Source organism: Cyprinodon tularosa, unplaced genomic scaffold (genome assembly GCF_016077235.1).
Source record: "Cyprinodon tularosa strain WSP-4 unplaced genomic scaffold, ASM1607723v1 ctg490, whole genome shotgun sequence".
Lineage (NCBI taxonomy): Eukaryota > Metazoa > Chordata > Actinopteri > Cyprinodontiformes > Cyprinodontidae > Cyprinodon > Cyprinodon tularosa.
In genome coordinates this window covers 448,363-469,453 of record NW_024039219.1, presented here as the reverse complement: position 1 = coordinate 469,453, position 21,091 = coordinate 448,363, and the positions used below count along the sequence as shown (strand labels likewise).

Here is a 21,091-nt window from a genome sequence, read left to right as displayed (position 1 = left end):
CAGCTGAACGAACGCACTTTTAAGTGGATTTGGATTATGAAGGCTTCAGATTTATATCTTGCGCTGTCATACTCACTCATTTTCCTGTTTTTAATAAACTAATTTCTAGGTTTCTTTCTTGCATAAAACATTTGATTAATCAATTCAACTGATATACGGTTGCATTATCTGCAATATTCTTTATTTTGAATTGGGTTGAAGTACAAAAGGGCTGGAAATATTGGATAGCCTCCGAAGGTATAACAGCTTTAACAAATATGAAATAAAACAAGCAGATTTATCATATTCTGTACAATTTTTCTACATTAAAACTCATGGTTAAATTGGTCCAAATTCTACTGGGATTGGAGGGAAACCAAGATACTGAAAAACAATTATTTAAAATGGTTCAGATTCTATGTAATAATTCTGATTACAAAAAAAAAACAGTAAATGATTTTAAAAATAGTTGGAAAAACTATAGGAAAATAAATCAAGCAAGAAGAGTAGAAAGCATGTGTGTCAAAGTCGAGGCCTGTTGGCCAAATCCGGTGTTCTGTCAGATGAGCATACACGGTCAGACCAGCATACCCATAGTCAGAACCAGATTATCCATTTAGTTTTGTATGAAAAATAGCCTTTAAACTACCTCAACGGACGTGTATCCCTTTAGTCATGTACAAAAAAACTATTTATTCACTTACTTTTTGGTGTTTTTTTGAAGTGTATGACCTTAAATTGTTTTTCTTTTTTGTAAATGACTAAAGGGATACACGCCATTTGAAGTAGTTTAGTCTATTTTTCGTATGAAACTAAAGGGATAAATGCAAATCTGACATCTTGTGCATATGTATTGACTATAGGTATGCTGGTCTGACAGAACACCGGCCCTAAACTGCAGAAATAAAAATAAAAAGTCAATTTTTCTTGAAATATGTGTATTTTGCCTTATTTTGAGAACATCTGGAAAATGAATAAGATGATTATGTTAAAAATAAGAAACAATAAACAAGTTTATACTTTTTAATTATGTTATTTCAAGTGGAAAGAATCATTTTTTTTAACCTGTAAAGCAAATACAATTATTTAAAAAAAAGGTTGATCTATTTTTTAATTAGTTTTTGCAGTGTAGTGTCAAATTAAACAGGGTGTGTTCAACTCTGCAAAAAAAAAAAAAGTGGGTTATTTGGTTGTTTAAACCAGATAAAATTCAGAAATCAAAACTTTCATTCTTGCAACGGTAACCGGCTTATTAAAAACACAATGATGCCGAAGTGACCGAATGTAAAAGTTAATTTGATGCCTCTATGTTATACAGCACTCTGAAGTTTATAAGAAATTAAAAGAAGACCTGAGAAAAAGAAAACAAGAGACAGTTGTGTATGTCCTATAGTTTAAACAGGTCTTAACTTGTTAAAATGCATCCTATAAATTAATGGGATTATTGTATATATTAATATATTTTGATATTTATTTTTATATCTTAGGTTTTTATTTTTTATTTTTTTATGTGTTGGTTCATTATATTTTATAGTTTATTATGCACCGTGGGGTTGAGAGGACTACAATTTTATCTGTGTTGTATGTTTACCATGTAGCACATTTGACAATAAAGTTGAATATTTTGGGCAGCATTGTTTTCATGGAATGTATCAGAATGATCGTATGGACCAGAAATATGACAGATGAAAGATTGAATAAACTAATAATCACTTACACAATATTAAAAAAAACGTTTTTCGAGTTACATCATTGAAATAAAAAGCTCGATCTGTTGGAAGAGCAGAATGATTCCGGTCCAGTAGGTGGCGGTAAAGCGCCTTCATGGACTTTATTATAACTGTAGAAGGCCGTTGCGGATCAGACGAAGAAGGGTTTGCAGTCTCCCTGTTGGAGCTTTGCTGCCACCTGTCGGTGTATTGAGGCAGTTTGTTTTAAAAACATCACTTAAGGCTTTAGTACAGGCCGCTTTGATACATTTTTACAGAAATAATGAAACGCCACAACAGAAATACGTTTCAATCATCGAGCAGAGGCCGGCCGGCTCCTCTGGGATTAACCACGGCTAAAAGGTGAGCAAACTATCAGCTCTGTTCTTAATGGAGTCAAAGTAGCTAACAGGCTAACATAGCTTAGCTTTATTCTGCAGTAACTATTGGAAAAAATAAATAAATATTCTCACTTGATTTAACTGCTGCGTGTTTGCCACAACAGAAATACGTTTGAATCACTGAGCAGAGGCCGACCAGCTCCTCTGGGATTAACCACGGCTAAAAGGTGAGCAAACTATCAGCTCTGTTCTTAATGCAGTCAAAGTAGCTAACATAGCTTAGCTTTATTCTGCAGTAACTATTGGAAAAAATAAATATTCTCACTTGATTCAACTGCTGCGTGTTTGCTATAAGGCGCAGATTAATCAGTTATCTGAGTTTTTCCTCACAATTACTAATTTTATCCTAACTGTGTAATAAAATCAAAGCCTTAGCTTAGCTCCCTTCCCTGACCTGTTCATAGTTGCTGCTGTTGAGGTCTATTAGCATCACTCATGGGATGGTCCTATTTGTTTACTCTTTCTTTTTTGCAGAGTCCCCCAACAATTTATTGAAGCCATGAAACGCATTTCAGGAACCCCGGAAGTGGCTTCGAAGCCTCAGTTAAAGCAGCCTTCAGGTTTGCACCTTCAGACTCATGTTTACTGACTGGGCAGGAAACAGAAATAATTAATATCCCTTCAGGTGTGTCCAGATGCAGGGGATTTTATTTTAGGACAAAAGACCTATGAGCCGATAGGCCTATTTAAAATACAATAAATAGAGATTCAGTACTTTATTGTCATTTAAACTTCAGTATAATCAGGGTCTTTAACACACAGACATCATCAGTTCTCAGGTGAATATATGTGCAGAATATTTTAGCAATACACTGTGTTTTTTATAGGATTAAAACATAGAATTATTTCCTTTTATAATTTGAATGGTGTTTTTTTTAAATTGTTTATTATTGTGACGGTTTCTTATTGTCAAACACTGGGGTGCCAGTCAGGTTTCTCGCCTGACATATACGATTTTTATTTGTTGTAATGTTTTACTTCTGCAATACAGAAATCACACAAAGGATGTAAACACAATAGTACTTATCACCCTAAACATTAATGTAAAAAATAATAATAATAAAGTTTCTTTCTATAGACTCCAATATACAAGAAAAGAAATGGCAATTAATCAAGGTCAGAATCACAACTTTACTTTAATAATTAATATCTAATAATTAATGTCTAGCCTGGCCCTAATACTAGATTTTTTTTTTTTTAAGAATGAAGTCAAAATCACGAGAATAGTCATTCTAGAGTCTAGTTTATGATTGATTTTTATTATGTTGTTTTTATGTGTTTTTATATGTCTTATTGTATGTGTCTTATTACTTCCTGGTAAAATAAAAGTTAAATAAAATAACATTACGAGAATAAATTCACAACGAGAATAGTAATAAAATTACGAGAATTAAGTCGTTTGGTTCATAAGCTGGTTTAGACTTTTAGCAATATACTGTGTTTTTTAAATGGGGTTAAAACTGAATTCATTCCTTTTATAATTTCAAAGGTTCCTTTTTTTAATTGGAAAAATATTCTTATTGTTAATAAAGTTGGACATCAAATGTAACATTTTAAACTGAAAATCACATTGATTATGTCCCATAACAGCACACATACATTTGAGGAAATTAAAATGACATTTTTAATCAGATTTAAAAATTCTATATTTTAATCTCAATAACTATTCAATGTTTTTATAACTTTGTATGCATTTAATTTCTTTCTCAAATGTGTGTAGTTGGAAGTATTTCACAGCAATACCAAAAATTAAAAGGAGCGACAGGAAAGGATTTCTGAAACCGTTTGTTCAGGTATCTGTATTTTATTTTGTTTTTTTCATTTAGCAAAGGAGGCTGTGGACAAATGGAAACCTGCATTCCAGGCAGTCGATAAGCAGAAAGAGGAGCCTGAAGAGAAAAACCCCAAGGATGCGACCAGGTGAGGGAATGTTGCTCTCTCTGGTGATGGCAGTCTGCTTCTAGAATAGATAGAATTCAACTTTATTATCATTACGCTGTCAAAAGAACAAAGCAACGAGATGAACTCTCTGCATTTAACCCATCCCCAGTGGGCTGCCATTGTGCGGCGCACGGGGAGCAGTTTGGGGTTAAAGGTACACCATGCAACCGGTGTTGATTTTCCAGCGAGGCTCCCCCCAGAGGGCGAAAGTAAAAGTGCACTGTCGTAAATATGCACAGCTGTTCTCCTGGTTTCTCCGTCAAGCCAGGCGCGGTTGTTTTGAGCTTAGCAGACAGGCGAACGCAACGAATGACTAATGCTGCGTTCACACCGCAGCTGGCGCGACAGAAGCAGCGAGTTTACATGCAACGTAACGTCAAGGCGCAGCAAAAGGTCCCGCGGCGCGTTTTGAGCAGCAGGCGCACCACGTCTGAGCAGCTGAAGCAGCGCGTCGGGCTAGATCTGACGCAGGGAGAGAGACACAGCGCTGATGATCTCTCCTCTTAAACAGTTTATTGATGCCTAAATTAACTTAAAATGCAGAAATCTGCCGGCAGAATATGCAGTTTGGATTATTTAGATAAAAAACACCTACCAGCTGCCGCGGTGAACCGCGAGGAGGCAACCCGGCCAGAGGCTGCTGATGAAGGGATCCCTACTGTCGGCGCACCGCTGGTATGTGGGGGTCTGAGCGGCTCCGACAGAAAAAATATTGAAGGCAGGATAATAATCTGGAGGAACTGACTGCACTGATGAAGTTTTAAGGTGTATTTTCTCACTTAAACACATATTAAAACTACTTTATTCCCACTGATCACAGCAAATATAGCTGCAAGGCAGAGAAAGGATAGTGAAGCTCCGCCCAACGCGCGTCAGACACACTTTTGCACCGCGCAGCCAGAGCAGCAAAGCTGCTTCAGCTGCGCGTCAGAACTAACTGGTACAAGCAGCAAAAATGAAGCAGCAGACGTGATTTTGCTGCTTTTGCTGCGTGAACGTAGCATAACTGCACAAAGATCGCCACTGTGCTAGCAACGAGCATGCTTTTAACTGGGGGGTGTAGCAGTTCTCGCCGTAAAGCAAGACTGACTCTCGCGAGACTTCTGAGCCTGTGGGTGCGGGTCGGTGCTCCTGCAATTGCAAGTGCAGTATTTCCCCCACAGACCACCAGGGCGGCCAAGAATACCTTTGTTCAACCTGAAATGACTCATTTAATCATCCAAAACGTTATGGAACACATTAATTAACTGAAAAAATGTTGCATAGTGTGCCTTTAAGGGTCTTTGCTCAGGGACCCAGAGTGGCAGTCTGTGGGAGTGGGGGAACTCAGGATTCCTTGTCAAGACGTGGATCTATAAAGTCTGAGGCTTCATCCAGAGTTTCAAATGGGCTTTCATGGTGTTTTGCAGAGTTTATTTTGGAAAAAAAATTTGGCGAGGCAAATTTTAATTTTTAAAATTTTTTTTTACATTTTTCTTTTTTCCTTTGTTTAATGATCTATAATTCAGACATGATGACATTTAAAATAGGGCTGGGCGATATTGATATATTGATCGATATCGATAATTATTGAAAAGATTTGAAACCATATTTTATGTGCAGCTCTGCCTGGACTTTTTATAATATTGCTAAATGATTTAATTTTAATAAAAAACACAAACACAGACTTCCAATTAAATCTTTATTTAACCAACTTCTTTAACCATAACAGAATTGTTTTAAAGAAAAATAACTTAAGAGACCTGAGTTATGTTATTAAATACTGACAAAGAATAAACTAAAGTGACCAGAAAAGTGACCAAAATAAATATAACGAATATATAAATGGACACCCACTGCCGCCCCCGTTTCCTGCTTTAACCTGAGTTATTACTTTGAAGTTTCTGGCCCCTCAGCATTTTTCTCTCAATTGTTAGAACTACGTGGGAAACTGCCCAGAACTGAACATATATATATATATTTTCCCGAAATTCCCGAAGATTCCTCGGAGGAGAGCCGCGTCGGGGCCTACACAGCTCGTACTCCTGCGGCTGTGAGCGGCTGAGATGATAAAAAAAAAAAGTTGGTTGTGTTATCAGACTGGTTTTCACTGGTTCCCGACACATTTTCCAGATGACTGGTTTGTTTTTTGTCCGACTTGCCATGACCGAAATACTGCCAGACTGCCGAACTACAAAAACCCTTCTTTGGAACAATTTCCTCCGCCTCTCCTTGCTGCACAGCTTCATGTGCTCTGTGTTGTGGTTTGAGAGGGCGGCGCTTTGTGACGGCGTGCCTGGGTCCGCGATTGTGATTGCTTGGGAGGAAGCAGTGACTAGCATAAACCTACATGCTAGGCTACAATGAGAAGGAAGGAAAACTGCGTTTCTTTTTTATCGAACTTTTATCGACCCGCTTTTTTTCTATTGCGCCACACGTCTATCGATCGATATATATCGTTATTGAATTATTGCCCAGCCCTAATTTAAAATAGTTAAACCTGAAAATATTCCTCAATGCCTTACCGGTATACAAATACAATCAATTGTTTTTCCAATTTATAGTTTGGGAGCTGAACTTGCTTTAAATCATGTAAGCCACTCACCGCCACACTGCAAAAATTTAAATCTAGATAAGTCATTTTTTCTTTAAGTGCATTTTTTTCTTGAATTGAGGAGAAGAGTGAGACATTTTGTCGTTGGAACAAGACAATTTAATTTAAAAATAAGAAAAAACTATTGCATTGTCTTATGCCAAGTTGATATTATCTAATTATCTCGTTCCATTGGCAAATAATCTTATTTACCTGCTCAAATTAAGGCTAAATACACTTAATTTAAGACATTTTTACTTATTTCCAGATCATTTTTGCAGTGCAGGCATAACTTTCTGAAGGACTTGTGTGGACCCAATAATCTCCACTTTTTTCCCCCTTTCTGCTCATCTTCTTTAGCCGAAGCTAACAGAGGTCGGGTGCAGCTAACTGTGTTCAGAGCGTTTTGAGTCTGTGTTTTTTTTTCCTCTCTCCCGCTGCTTCCATGTCCCGCCTCTCAGTGTGACATCATCAAATCTGTAGCTTTGAGAATCTAATTCGCGTTCACATTTCACTGACAGTCGCTACATGGAGGAGGAGAGAAACACAGCAGCACTCAGTGAATATTAACCAGCAGCTACTTCGATGTTTTAGTAAAAGTTGGGAGACGGGTTTGTTAAATAATTAGAGATGTCACCGAAAAATCTGTTAGACATGCAGAGCTTTTTAAACTAAAAATGGCAACAGATTGTAAGCTTATCCAAGTTAGTATTATAATGCAAGAATCTTGATGAAACAGTGTAAATGTTCTTCTTTACTTGTTGAAAAAATCTTGGTTTCTCAGAGGACTATGATTCCCAGTTACAGCTTAACTTAATGTTTACTTATTAAACAGACAGGATCAGACTGCAGAGCTTCTACAGATCTAGAAATGTTGTTTCTGGCATCATTATATTAGTAAAGAGGTTCATAAATCTTTTTAAACAGAGAGAAGTAGGGAGAGCTGCAGATTATTTAAAGGCACACTATGCAACATTTTTTCAGTTAATTAATGTGTTCCATAACGTTTTGGATGATTAAATGAGTCATTTCAGGTTGAACAAAGGTTTTCTCGGCCGCCCTGGTGGTCTGTGGGGGAAATACTGCACTTGCAACTGCAGGAGCACCGACCCGCACCCACAGGCTCAGAAGTCTCGTGAGAGTCAGTCTTGCTTTACGGCGAGAACTGCTACACCCCCCAGTTAAAAGCATTCTCGTTGCTAGCACAGTGGCGATCTTTGTGCAGTTATGCTATGTTCACGCAGCAAAAGCAGCAAAATGGCGTCTGCTGCTTCATTTTTGCTGCTTGTACCAGTTAGTTCTGACGCGCGGCTGAAGCAGCTTTGCTGCTCTGGCTGCGCGGTGCAAAAGTGTTACTGACGCGCGTTGGGCGGAGCTTCACTATCCTTTCTCTGCCTTGCAGCTATATTTGCTGTGATCAGTGGGAATAAAGTAGTTTTAATATGTTTTTAAGTGAGAAAATACACCTGAAAACGAAATCATTGCAGTCAGTTCATTCAGATTATCATCCTGCCTTCCAATATTTTTTCTGTCGGAGCTGCTCAGACCCCCACATACCAGCGGTGCGCCGACAGTAGGAATCCCTTCATCAGCAGCCTCTGGCCGGGTCGCCTCCTCGCGGTTCACCGCGGCAGCTGGTAGGTGTTTTTCATCTAAATAATCTGATCTGCAGGCAGCAGGATAATAAAAGCGAACATATTCTGCCGGCAGGTTTCTGCATTTTAAGTTAATTTAGGCGTCAATAAACTGTTTAAGAGGATGGATCATAGCCTCTGATCATCAGCGTTGTGTCTCTCTCCCTGCCAGCTCCCAGATCAGCTTCTCTGATTGGTTGACGCGGCGCGTCGAGCAGCAAAAAATAAATTTTTCCATCTCGAGCAGCAGCGCGTTTGCGGCGCGTCACGCGCGTCAGATGCTTAGTCATTCGTTGCGTTCGCCTGTCTGCTAAGCTCAAAACAACCGCGCCTGGCTTGACGGAGAAACCAGGAGAACAGCTGAGCATATTTCCCCCCCTCTGGGGGGAGCCTCGCTGGAAAATCAACACCGGTTGCATAGTGTACCTTTAAAGGTGAAACAGATTTAATGGGATAAGCAACATGCAATAAAATATATCTCCAAGTTTACCAGAAAGTTTACCAAAAAAATGCAACGCTGTATTTAAAATGCAGCATATCCAATTTTTTCTGGATGGAATTGAAATTGTACTTCTAGGGATGCGTGATATATCAATTTTTCCATTGGAATCGGCTCTTATTAATTATTATTTTCATGCATTAATGTTTTTGGGCCCTATATATGTAATGCACTATAAGGCATCTCAAACATCAAAGTCTTCCTTCTCCCCGTAGGGCCAGCATCTATGACCCCAGCAGCCCTCTGTCGTCAGACTCGGATGCAGAGACGTCGCTGCCTCCAGACCGCCAGCCCCCCCCTCCTCAGGACATCAGCCTGAGATCCCAGCATCTGTCTGCGGACAGAGACAGCAGGCGCTGGGAGGCGTCCAAGGCTGAGGCCACGGGGCCTCGTCTGGAATATTCTAGAGAAGTAGAACTCCCTGGAATTTTTCTGCTAAGTTTGTCAGAACTCGGTTTATTCTTTCAAAATGTAAACGTTGGTCTTTGCGTGTCTCCCTGCAGATGACCTCCACTCTCAGGGCATCGCCACCCAGGTTAAAACGCGACCATCAGCCGCTGGGTTACGTAGAAAGAGGTTCGCTCTCTGCTCCTTGGTTTTAAAGAGTCGGATGTTTAAGTTTTATTGCTTGAATTTCTTTCTTTTATTTGTTTTGTTTAACAGGACCGGATATAGAGGCGCCGACGCCTCCGAAGCTGACGAGAACCAAGGGGGAGAAAGCTCCACTGGACAAGTAAGCTACAAAAAAAATACTTAATGTTTGCATATTTTTACTCGTTTTGCATTTTAAATTGACATTACAAATAACTATTGAAGGTATAGAGGATGATCTTTTATTTCCAGGTGGATCATCTCAATCAGTGGTCCTCCTAACTGTCAATCATTCTGGTGATATGTTTACATAACGCCGTCCTACGAGCTCGTCCCGTTAGCGATCTTTTTCTGCGCACTTTCAGACGTAAATCTGTGGTGAGCTACGGTTTCAGACGGTCATTGAAAATGGCAGAGGGTCATGGAGGCCTGGAAGCAAACCTTAGAGCGCCCCCACCCTTAGAGCGCCCCCACCCTTAGAGCGCCCCCACCCTTAAAGCACCCCCACCCCTAGAACGCACCCACCCCTAGAGAGCCCCCACCCTTAGAGTGCCCCCTCACTTAAAATGCCCCCACCCTTAAAGCGCTCCCCACCCTTAGAGCGCCCCCACCTTTAGAACGCCCCCACCCTTAGAGCGCCCCCACCCCTAGAGAGCCCCCACCCTTAGACCGCCCCCACCCTTAGAGTGCCCCCTCACTTAAAATGCCCCCACCCTTAAAGCGCTCCCCACCCTTAGAGCGCCCCCACCCTTAGAACGCCCCCACCCCTAGAGCGCCCCCACCCTTAGAGCGCCCCCACCCCTAGAGCGCCCCCACCCTTAGAGCGCCCCCACCCCTAGAGCACCCCCACCCTTAGAGCACCCCCACCCCTAGAGCGCCCCCACCCTTAGAGCGCCCCCACCCCTAGAGAGCCCCCACCTTTAGGGCGCCCCCCACCCTTAGAGCGCCCCCACCCCTTAGACCGCCCCTTCCCTTAGAGCGCCCCCTCACTTAGAGCACCCCCACCTTTAGAGCGCCCCCCACCCTTAGAGCACCCCCACCCTTAGAGCGCCCCCACCCCTAGAGAGCCCCCACCTTTAGAGCGCCCCCCACCCTTAGACCGCCCCCCACCCTTAGACCGCCCCCACCCTTAGACCGCCCCCTCACTTAGAGCACCCCCACCTTTAGAGCGCCCCCCACCCTTAGAGCACCCCCACCCTTAGAGCGCCCCCACCCCTAGAGAGCCCCCACCTTTAGAGCGCCCCCCACCCTTAGAGCGCCCCCACCCCTTAGACCGCCCCCTCCCTTAGACCGCCCCCACCCTTAGAGCGCCCCCACCCCTAGAGAGCCCCCACCTTTAGAGCGCCCCCCACCCTTAGAGCACCCCCACCCCTTAGACCGCCCCCTCCCCTAGAGAGCCCCCACCTTTAGAGCGCCCCCACCCTTAGAGCGCCCCCACCCCTAGAGAGCCCCCACCTTTAGAGCGCCCCCACCCCTAGAGAGCCCCCACCCCTTAGACCGCCCCCTCCCTTAGACCGCCCCCACCCTTAAAGCACCCCCAGCCCTAGAACGCACCCACCCCTAGAGAGCCCCCACCCTTAGAGTGCCTCCTCACTTAAAATGCCCCCACCCTCAGAGCGCCCCCACCCTTAAAGCGCTCCCCACCCTTAGAGCGCCCCCTCACTTAAAATGCCCCCACCCTTAGAGCGCCCCCACCCCTAGAGAGCCCCCACCCTTAGAGCACCCCCACCTTTAGAGCGCCCCCACCAACTTTCATCACCAAGTTACACCCTTGAATCCGCTTCCATCAAAGTCTTCCTTCTCCCCGTAGGGCCAGCATCTATGACCCCAGCAGCCCTCTGTCGTCAGACTCGGATGCAGAGACGTCGCTGCCTCCAGACCGCCAGCCCCCCCCTCCTCAGGACATCAGCCTGAGATCCCAGCATCTGTCTGCGGACAGAGACAGCAGGCGCTGGGAGGCGTCCAAGGCTGAGGCCACGGGGCCTCGTCTGGAATATTCTAGAGAAGTAGAACTCCCTGGAATTTTTCTGCTAAGTTTGTCAGAACTCGGTTTATTCTTTCAAAATGTAAACGTTGGTCTTTGCGTGTCTCCCTGCAGATGACCTCCACTCTCAGGGCATCGCCACCCAGGTTAAAACGCGACCATCAGCCGCTGGGTTACGTAGAAAGAGGTTCGCTCTTTGCTCCTTGGTTTAAAAGAGTCGGATGTTTAAGTTTTATTGCTTGAATTTCTTTCTTTTATTTGTTTTGTTTAACAGGACCGGATATAGAGGCGCCGACGCCTCCGAAGCTGACGAGAACCAAGGGGGAGAAAGCTCCACTGGACAAGTAAGCTACAAAAAAAATACTTAATGTTTGTAATTTCACTTTAAAATGCAAAACGAGTAAAAACATGCAAATAACTATTGAAGGTATAGAGGATGATCTTTTACTTCCAGGTGGATCATCTCAATCAGTGGTCCTCCTAACTGTCAATCATTCTGGTGATATGTTTACATAACGCCGTCCTACGAGCTCGTCCCGTTAGCGATCTTTTTCTGTGCACTTTCAGACGTAAATCTGTGGTGAGCTACGGTTTCAGACGGTCATTGAAAATGGCAGAGGGTCATGGAGGCCTGGAAGCAAATCATTATCGCATATTCTGGTCTGATCCAATATTAACTTTCTTGTAGGAGATCTACAATATAATGCAAAATGTGTTTCAGACGGATATTAATTTTGAGTTTCTGTCATTATATTGTAGTTATTTCAGATACTAAGTGCAGCTTCTAGAAAAGCTGTAACAAGGAAGAGGCTAAAACTAGAAAGACCTACAGTGGATAAATGGTTTGACATTATAACATCTTTAATATGAAAAGAATTACTTTTGTTTTAAGACTTAAAAGAGATCTGTTTATGGAAAGATGGGAAAGATTCTATTCAGTTTATTTCTATAGCTCCAATTCGCATCATGTCATCTCAGGTCACTTTCCAGTTCACCAGATCATCCAGTCAGATTGATTCAAAGTTTTCTATCTAAGGAAAACCAGCTGATTGCATCGACTCATTGACTCTTCAGCAATCCCTCACACTAAGCATGCTTGTAGCGACAGTGGAGAGGAAAAACTCCCTTTGAACAGGAAGAAACCTCCAGCAGAACCAGGCTCAGTGTGAGCGGCCATCTGCTGAGGCCCACTGGGGTTCAAGGAGACAGAAGCAGACATAGAAATGAATGATGAAAAAGGGGTCCCTATGTCCTCCAGCAGTCTAAGCCTATAGCAGCAGAACTATAGAAATAGCTCAGGATAACCTGAGCCACTCTAACTATAAATGGAAAAAAAAAAGGAAAGTTTTAAGCCTAGCCTTAAAAGTAGACAGGGACTAAAACTGGTAGTTGGTTTCACTCGAAGGCGTAACTTTCGTGGACATGTCCCCACCAATAATAAACACTGTGATTTTTTTCGCACAATGTACGTTGCTTTTCGGGCCGACTTTCCAGGTGTGCGAGAATTTTTCGATCGGACAGAGTTTCAGCCTGATAGTGTGTGGTGTAGTGAACAGGGGCTAACGAGGGGCGATCAGCCTCTAACGATCACCCCCCCATCAGGAATCAGAAGGTCGGGAGAAAATCAAACATGTTTGAAATTCAGCCGGCTTTAAAAAGTCTTGAATTTAACTTTATGCTGGAGGAACCCTTCCAGAGAAGATGGAAGCATTTCCATTCATTGATAAGATCAGTTGAATTCAGCACCAGACTGATTGCTGTGATACCTTTACCTCCGTCTTCTAGGTGCCCCATCACCTGTGACCTCTGTGACGTCAAGCTGTCCAACGCCCAGGAGCTGGAGGATCATTTGGACAGCAAAGGCCACTGGGATACACTGGAGTACATCCAGCGCAGCAGTAACTATGACGACATGGCCGTGGCCTTCCTACAGGTGGGATGGCATTAGTTTATACCGCTGACGTATTCCAGCATTTCTCATCTCATTAGAAACACATAAAGTCGGGTTAGTTCCAGTCGTCTCCCTCCCAACAGGAAGTCATGGTGTATAAAAGCCAGCACTGCAGCCGAGCCGTAGAGGAAACCGCTTTACCAGGTAGGAACGTCTGACGGATTGAAGCCGTCGGAGGTTAGACTCCTTTGGATCGGCTTTATTTAGAGAGTTTCTGCTGCTCGGTGATCGACCCCCTCTGGTGTTTTCAGGGCTGCAGGAAAACCACCACATGAGCAAAGTTGAAATGCTTTACTGTGCAGCTTGTAAAGTCCATGTGTCCACGTCTGCAGCCGAGGTGCAGGCTCACATCTCCTCCCTGGAACACCTCTCCAACAGCAAGGTAAGCAGGGTATCCCTAGGTCTTTGAACATCATTAACAGTCATTTAATTATTAGTTTTTAATTAAGGCGTGAATTGGGATTAAAGTCGTACGGAAGCGGCTGTTCCAACCGTTGCATTTCCGAATTCTCCTGAGTGGTGCCCGACTTTACACGAATGAATAAAGTGAATGTGATTGGTCGATTATCAAGGGGGCGGGATTGTTGTGTTTCGCAAGCAAGTTTTGGTTGTAGCCGGTTTGTGGGAAGCATCATGCTAACCAGTTAGCATCTTAGTGCTAGCAGGTTCCCAATGGGAAATTCCATTGGGACCAAGTAGCACTAAATTGGTGACTTAGAAACGACGCTGTCAAGGAACGCTATGGACAGCGGAAACATGCAAGAGGAGGAGAGTTTAGTGTCGGAGGTCGTGGATGAGTCTCCTCCGTCATCCATTTTTTATTTAGAGGAGGAAAGCGGGGACGAAGATGTTGTGGAAGAGGACGCCAGGGCGGCAGAAGCTTGGTTTGGTGTAGAAGGCTTCCAGCCGTCCATGTTTGAGCCCTTGCCTCGCAACGCTGCCAGTTCTGTTAGCTCTACGCCTGCTGAATGTTTAAGCCAGAATGATTTGACATTTGAATATGACTTCCCTACAACTTTAAAATGTATTAAATGGGGTTATCGTGGCATTTAAAATGCTTCATTTGGAAAAAAAAAAATATATATCAGTTTATGAAAACTATTTCGTCAGATATATTATATCATGATATCTTTGCGTGGAACTGCTTCAGCTTGATCTTAAAGCCGTATGTTTGGAAAAAAGGGCGAGGTGGAGAAAAAGCTAGAGAATGGAAAAATGCTAATTTCAACAAAAGTGGCTGGAAGACGAGGAATTCGGGACATGGCTGCAAACTGTTGACGGTAAAGATGACCAAGGATTTCGCAGTGACTTTTTTATATATATATATATATATTTATATATCTCTTTATATAAATGACTTGGGTAAGGACCTGAAGACAGCAAAAGTGCATCTTTATGCAGATGACACTATTTTGTACACCACAGCTTCATCAGTGAATGCTGCATTTGCACAATTGCAGTCTGCTTTTAATCATTTACAAACATTTCTTATTGAATTAAAGTTGGTACTGAATGCTAAAAAAAACTAAAACAATGACATTCACACATTCACGATCCTCACCTAACATTAGTGTTTCAACACAAGATGGCACTAAAATAGAAGGAGTATCATCTTACAAGTATTTAGGCATCTGGTTGGATGATAAGATGTCCTTTGGTGTCCATATTGAGAGCCTCTGTAAGAAACTTAGACCAAAGTTGGGTTTTTTCTTTAGAATGAGGAAGTGCTTTCCCTATCTTGCGAGGAAAAGGCTAGTTCAGAGCACATTCCTGTCAGTGCTTGACTATGGGGATACACTGTATATTCACTCCAGTTTATTCTTACTTAAAAAACTGGATGTACTGTACCACTCTGCCTTACGTTTTATCACAGGTGCATCAGCTAGGACTCACCACTGCACTCTCTATGAAACTGTACAGTGGTCTTCTCTTTCCATGAGGAGAAAAATTCATGTACTGACTTTTATTGCCAAAGCCCTTATGGGTAAACTACCTTTATACATTTTTAATTTACTTTCCGTTCAAGATAGTACTTACAGGACTAGGTCATCAGAAAAAATACTTTTACATACTCCATTTACTAGAACTGAACTAGGAAAAACAGCATTTTCATCATTTGCACCTAAAGTATGGAATGAACTTCAAGCCACTTTAAATCTTGAAGTACTTCCATCCATAAATTCTTTTAAAGACCTGTTAAAATCATCATTAACTGACAGATGCAACTGTTGTTGATTGGATGCCTTGTTTGCTGTTTGCTTTTTGGTTGTATGTGTATGCCCAATCTTGTTGTGTTTAATTTTGCCTAGATGATATGTAGCTGTGGTTGTCTTGTCTCCTGTAGTTTTATGTTAATGTAACTTTTTAAGCCGCCTTCTTGGCCAGGACTCCCTGGAAGAAGAGTTACTTTAACTCAATGGGACTTTCCTGGTTAAATAAAGGTTAAATAAAATAAAAAAAATAAAAAAAATAAAAAATATATATATATATACGGGACTCGATGTTAACAATGATAGCAAACAAAAATTATTTATCACTCAAAATTACATTAAAATCACCAACATTCGATGAAAACGACCCAGAAGCGTTGACGGCGCCATTTTTGTTGTTTTTTACACATTCTCCTGTGATTTGAAAAAGCCGGTTGATTTCCCGCCAGATGGCGTGATTTTTGTCCACCTAGCGATAATTTTGATGTAGTTACCAAAATGACAAACAAGCTAGAAAGCGCTATCATAAGGCAGTCTTCTGTACAGTGATGCAGGTCATACATTATAAAATATTCATAATTTCTTTCTCTCAGACATTGGAGAGGTGCATTTAAATGTTATAGAGCTAAGCATGTTAGATTGGTGACCTGTTATGTTATTATTATTGTCTTGTTGCTGCATTTATTTTGTCAGGGAAAACTAATCCTGAGTCAGTTAAAAGTCAGGGAATTCTGAAATGATGTCAGACTGTGGAAACCCTGAATAAAATAACTATGTATAATGATTCTCTAGAAAAGTCACATTATATTAATAGTATTATCTTGGGCTGCAACTAACAATTATTTTAAAAATCGATGAATCGGCCGATAATTTTTTCGATTAATCGATGAATCGGACAAAAAATATTTTTTATATTAACCTCTTTATTCCAAAATGAACATTTTAGACAGAACAAACAAGCACACAAGTACAGGTTGCTCATTAACTGTACTGGTGCAATATGAAAAATAAATATTTGTGTTAAAACTATGCAAACTTAAATGAGAAATGTAGCTGTACATCCACAAAATATAGGCTACTTTGTTTCATAAAGCGCAAAATAAGACATTTTTGTTTTTAAAAGCCCCTAAGGGGTTCAAACAATAGGCCCCCCCATTTCACCAAATGAGTTTTTTTTAGACTAGAAGAGTTCTGCCTTTTAAGACAGGAAAGTATAGCAGTTAAAGTTGCTACTTGAGAAAATACTGAACCATAGAGATAAAAATAGCCCTGTGATTCAAATTATAAATTGTATTTGGAATAAAAATGAGAGAACTAGGGGTGCTAAAAAACACATCCTCCAAAGACAGATATTTACATGGGAATGTGGCAGATAATTAATTGACATATTACTGATCTTGCTGGATTTTATTCTGCTTTACTTCCATAAATTGCAGGATCATCTTTACTTTATCTTTGCCAGAAGATTTAAACTTTAAAAGCCTTGCCCTCATAATTTGCAAGTTAATTTATTTATAAAGTAAATATAAACGCTGCTTAAGCTAATTCAAATGAAATTAAAAGTAAAATAAGTAGCCAACCTTATCACTGTCTGTAACCTACTAACACGGTAAGGAAAGCATCAGATGAGCTACCTGAGAAACTAACGTTACGTTTCCCCACTTTAAAACCAAACAAACATGGCCGCTCACCCTGCTGATCAGCTCTCTTCACTGCCATCGAGGCTCCAACGTGTTTCCTTTTCAGGTGCTGCGTCATAACAGTGGTGGTTCGGTGCCATGTTCATTTGTTTTTACTGAAGTTGCATGTTAAGACTTTTTTTCGCTTTACAAAGCGCAGGCTATTGTAATTATTGTGATCAATCCCGGCGCATGCGCGCTTCATTTGCAGTCTGGATTCTGAGGGTAAACATCCTTCGGCTCTGACTGCAGTGCTGTCAGAGTAAGAGTCTCCAAAAGCCGCCAGTGACACTGTAAAAAGTCGCCAGATTTGTCGCTAGTCGCTTTTTTGAAAAATAGTCGCTGGAGGGGTCTGAAAATTCGCTAAATATAGCGACAAAGTCGCTGAGTTGGCAACACTGCACCTGCAGCGCTGGCTCGCTCTGCTGTATTTTTTTCTTCTTCCTCCGCTTCAGTCAAGTGGCAGCGTTGACGGCGGCGGCGGATGACGCATTAATCGCGCGACACAACTAATCGATGATGAAATTCGTTACCAACGCTTTTAAAAGTCAATTTTTATCAATTTTATCAATTCGTTGTTGCAGCCCTAGTATTATCTTGTATCAACATACCGTGACTCTAAAATAAAAGTTATTCATTTGTAACATTGACTTCTGTCTTGTAATTTATCTCAAGTTTTTAACCTGTCAAGCTTTTTTTAGATTTTTAACATTACAATTTATATTTTCCAAGCACACAACAGTTTAAAGCAAAGTTTATTTTGAAAAGAATGAGCAGGAAGGATTGAAAAGCATGTTAACACGGTAATGTAGGTTGGAGTTCATTATCTGACGCATGCAGATACACACCAGGAACCTGGAAACTTAAAAAATACTGAATTACAAAAAACATTTAAAAAACATATATATATATGAGAGTAATATGTAGAATTATTTCTAAGAGCATTAAAAGAGCATTCAATCTGAGTAACTAATTCCTGTATCAACCCTTTTAAGGCCTTACCTATCAATAGATATACAATCAAGAGATACAATCTCATAATTAGGAGATCTTTTTCTATATATTTGGTTATGATTACTTGAGCCAGTAATGAAACATCTCTTAGAAAACTGGTCTTCATGATTACTTCTTAAGAATCTCTGCATCTCTTCCTCTGAACGGTTCTCTGTACCGAGGTCTGTCCTGATCCGCGTCGGAGCTCCGCTCCTGTTTTTCACCTTAACAACAAAGTACGCAGCTATAACCCTGGATTACTACTACTGCAGTAAGCATGCAGCCTTAAGCTGCGTTCACAACGAACGCAGCAGGAGCAGCAAAGTCGCATCTGCTGCTTCCTTTTTGACGCATGTAGCAGTTTAGTTCTGACGCGCGGCTGAAGCAGCTTTGCTGCTCTAGCTGCGCGGGGGAAAAGTGGGTGTGATGCGCGTTAGGCGGAGCTACTCTATCCTTAAATGCTCCCGACGAGCTGCGCCTGCTGTTCAAAACGCGCTGTGGGACGTTTTGCTGCGCCTTGACGCGCATCAACCATTGACTTTGCATGTAAACTCGCTGCTCCTGTTGTGTTCGGTGTGAACGCCGCCTTATGACCATACGCCAAAATCCATCAACAGCTCCATTAATACAGATTCTGTTTGGTTTTAGGTTTTCATGTGAACCGATATCCTGCATGGAGTTGGGACCTGGTCCAACTTCTTCTCGTAATTATGAGGAAAGATCTCATTATTACGAGAAACTGATCTCGTAATTATGATGTTATATCTCGTAATTATAGCTTATTATATTTCATAAGCTGTCAGATTTTTTTTCTATGAATGCGAATGAATGTAAATTTCTTTTGAATTTCAATCTTCTAAGAAGCTTTATTTGCTTCCAGCAATAATTTCTCCCCATAAAGCTGCATCTTTCTGCTGTTTTTGATGGTTGATGCTTTTATGTTGTTGTTGTTTTTCCTTCTCAGGAGTTTGAGGTGCAGCAGAGACGTTCCTGCCTCAGCAAAGCAGAGGCCATGCTCAAGAAGCTACAGCCCCAGTTTGACCTCTTTCTCAAGGTTTTTCCCATTTAAATGTCAGCTTTGTAAAAGAAAAACATGAATTAATAACTCAAACCAAGTTGCTACCTTTACTGTGAGATTAATCCTGATTAATTTATATGATTTTTTTTAATTCTGTTAAAAATGAATAAAAAAGTTCAATAAAATGATGGATAACTTTACTTTCTTCTTGGATCTTGTGCTTCCATATTTAATCCTTTCAACCACCTCAGCTGCCTTAAAGTCCCAGTGTGTCAGATTTACTGCCATCTAGTGGCATGTGGAAGGATTTCCAAACAGCTGCGACGCTCGTTCTGAGCTTCCCTGTTATCGGTGTCATCAGAGGAGGAGAGACAGAAACATCCTTCTGTTTAATGTTGATGCCAGGAAGTTAGAAGCTGAGAGATTTTCTCTTCTTTCATATTTATTTATTTCAGCTGATCTGATGGTGAAGATTCTCAGTCATCCAGGTCATAATCATTAAATAAAAGTTAAAAACAATCGACTGGACTTTGTTTCCAAGTTTGAAGACGTTTCTCTTCCATCCAGGAAGATTTTTCAATTCAAAATGTCAGAAATAGCTTAAATAAATAAATAAAGCCTCAAACTCAACACTGTTTCTGACATTTTTAATTCCACAGTTCATGAAGCTTCATGAGAACATTTCACCTACTGGTGGAGTGCAGAACTACACTTAGTGATAGAATTGCAATTGTTTTTCCTTTTTTTCCCATTCAAGTTCCTTTTGAGATTGTTGATTATTGGTGTTTAAAATACATTTTTGTTTTGTAATTTCTTTAGTGTAAAGTGTCTTAGAAGAGAAAAATCATTTAAGGTTCACAGTTTTTCTGCCATTTTAGTGAAAAAAGCTCAAGCAGGAAGTGAAAATGTTTGTTCAAATTTGGCAATGATGAGCAAATGGAAAGCTGTTAACTGAAAGCTCCACATTTTTGGTTTTAAATCGGGTTGGAAGTTATGTGGCTGTGTGTTTCCTGGACGGGGCCGCCTGTGGAGCTGGTTGACAGTTGCCTTTTGTATCTATGCTTCTTTTTCTATGTCTGCTTCTGTCTCCTTGAACCCCAGTGGGCCTCAGCAGATGGCCGCTCACACTGAGCCTGGTTCTGCTGGAGGTTTCTTCCTGTTAAAAGGGAGTTTTTCCTCCCCACTGTCGCTACAAGCATGCTTAGTGTGAGGGATTGCTGAAGAGTCAATGAGTCGATGCAATCAGCTGGTTTTCCTTAGATAGAAAACTTTGAATCAATCTGACTGGATGATCTGGTGAACTGGAAAGTGACCTGAGATGACATGATGGGAATTGGAGCTATAGAAATAAACTGAATAGAATTGAGAATAAAAGCAACTCCTTCTGTTTCAGGGAACCTGCCCATTCGAATGACCGCCTCTGAAGAACAGCTTTGGACCCAGTGAGCCACGGGACGCGAGCCCCACCCTAACAGAACCACGGCGTTCAGACTGTCGTCCCTCCCATATGCATTCCACTCAATAAAATACTGTCTCCATTTGGTACGTTTTTTATTTTTAATCAGGTCTGATCGGCGGCTGATCGATCAGACCTGATTTTCTTTATTCTGCCATACTTGGATGTGTGACGGTGGTCCAAGCTGTAAACTAGTTTACACGTTTTTATTTATTTGCTTCTATTCATTTTACAAATGAGTTTTGTAAACTGGAATAAAAAAATAAAAAAATTAAATTTAGACATAAAAGTCCGCTCACATTCTCAATTCAAACTTCAGATAAATACTTTAAATATGAAATTATCCTGTTCAATAAATGATCAGTGTTTTTAATCCAGAGTACTTTTCATGTGAATGTGCTTTACTGGAGGCATCCATGTTTGTCAAAGAACACTACTGCCACCTACTGGTTAGTGACGTCACGGTGCGGTATC

The 21,091-nt window shown here is 41.2% G+C and overlaps 1 protein-coding gene across 2 annotated transcripts; it reads left to right on the top strand.

Annotated features, from left to right (window-relative positions):
• Window positions 1-1,865: 1,865 nt before the first annotated feature.
• Window positions 1,866-20,704, top strand: LOC119794758 (serine/arginine repetitive matrix protein 1-like). 2 transcript variants are annotated; one of them, XM_038302462.1, is made up of 15 exons: window positions 1,867-2,051; window positions 2,194-2,256; window positions 2,564-2,649; window positions 3,916-4,009; window positions 8,951-9,146; window positions 9,239-9,311; window positions 9,399-9,462; window positions 11,137-11,332; window positions 11,425-11,497; window positions 11,585-11,654; window positions 13,096-13,243; window positions 13,345-13,405; window positions 13,513-13,643; window positions 19,108-19,197; window positions 20,555-20,704. In XM_038302462.1, exons 1-15 carry the CDS (start codon window positions 1,972-1,974, stop codon window positions 20,573-20,575), a joined length of 1,446 nt encoding a protein of 481 aa, XP_038158390.1. In that variant the 5' UTR covers window positions 1,867-1,971; the 3' UTR covers window positions 20,576-20,704. The 2 variants fall into 2 exon arrangements, with proteins under 2 accessions (XP_038158391.1, XP_038158390.1); XM_038302463.1 differs by lacking the exon at window positions 2,194-2,256 and having other exon boundaries at window positions 1,866-2,051.
• Window positions 20,705-21,091: the final 387 nt, after the last annotated feature.

What these genes read in the sequence shown, in the direction of transcription:
- LOC119794758 (XM_038302462.1), top strand. Translation starts at nt 1,972, where the DNA reads ATGAAACGCCACAACAGAAATACGTTTCAATCATCGAGCAGAGGCCGG. An exon ending in GGATTAACCACGGCTAAAAG is followed by an intron (nt 2,257 to 2,563) that starts GTGAGCAAACTA and finishes TCTTTTTTGCAG; the next exon opens with AGTCCCCCAACAATTTATTG. An exon ending in GTCTGGAATATTCTAGAGAA is followed by an intron (nt 9,147 to 9,238) that starts GTAGAACTCCCT and finishes GTCTCCCTGCAG; the next exon opens with ATGACCTCCACTCTCAGGGC.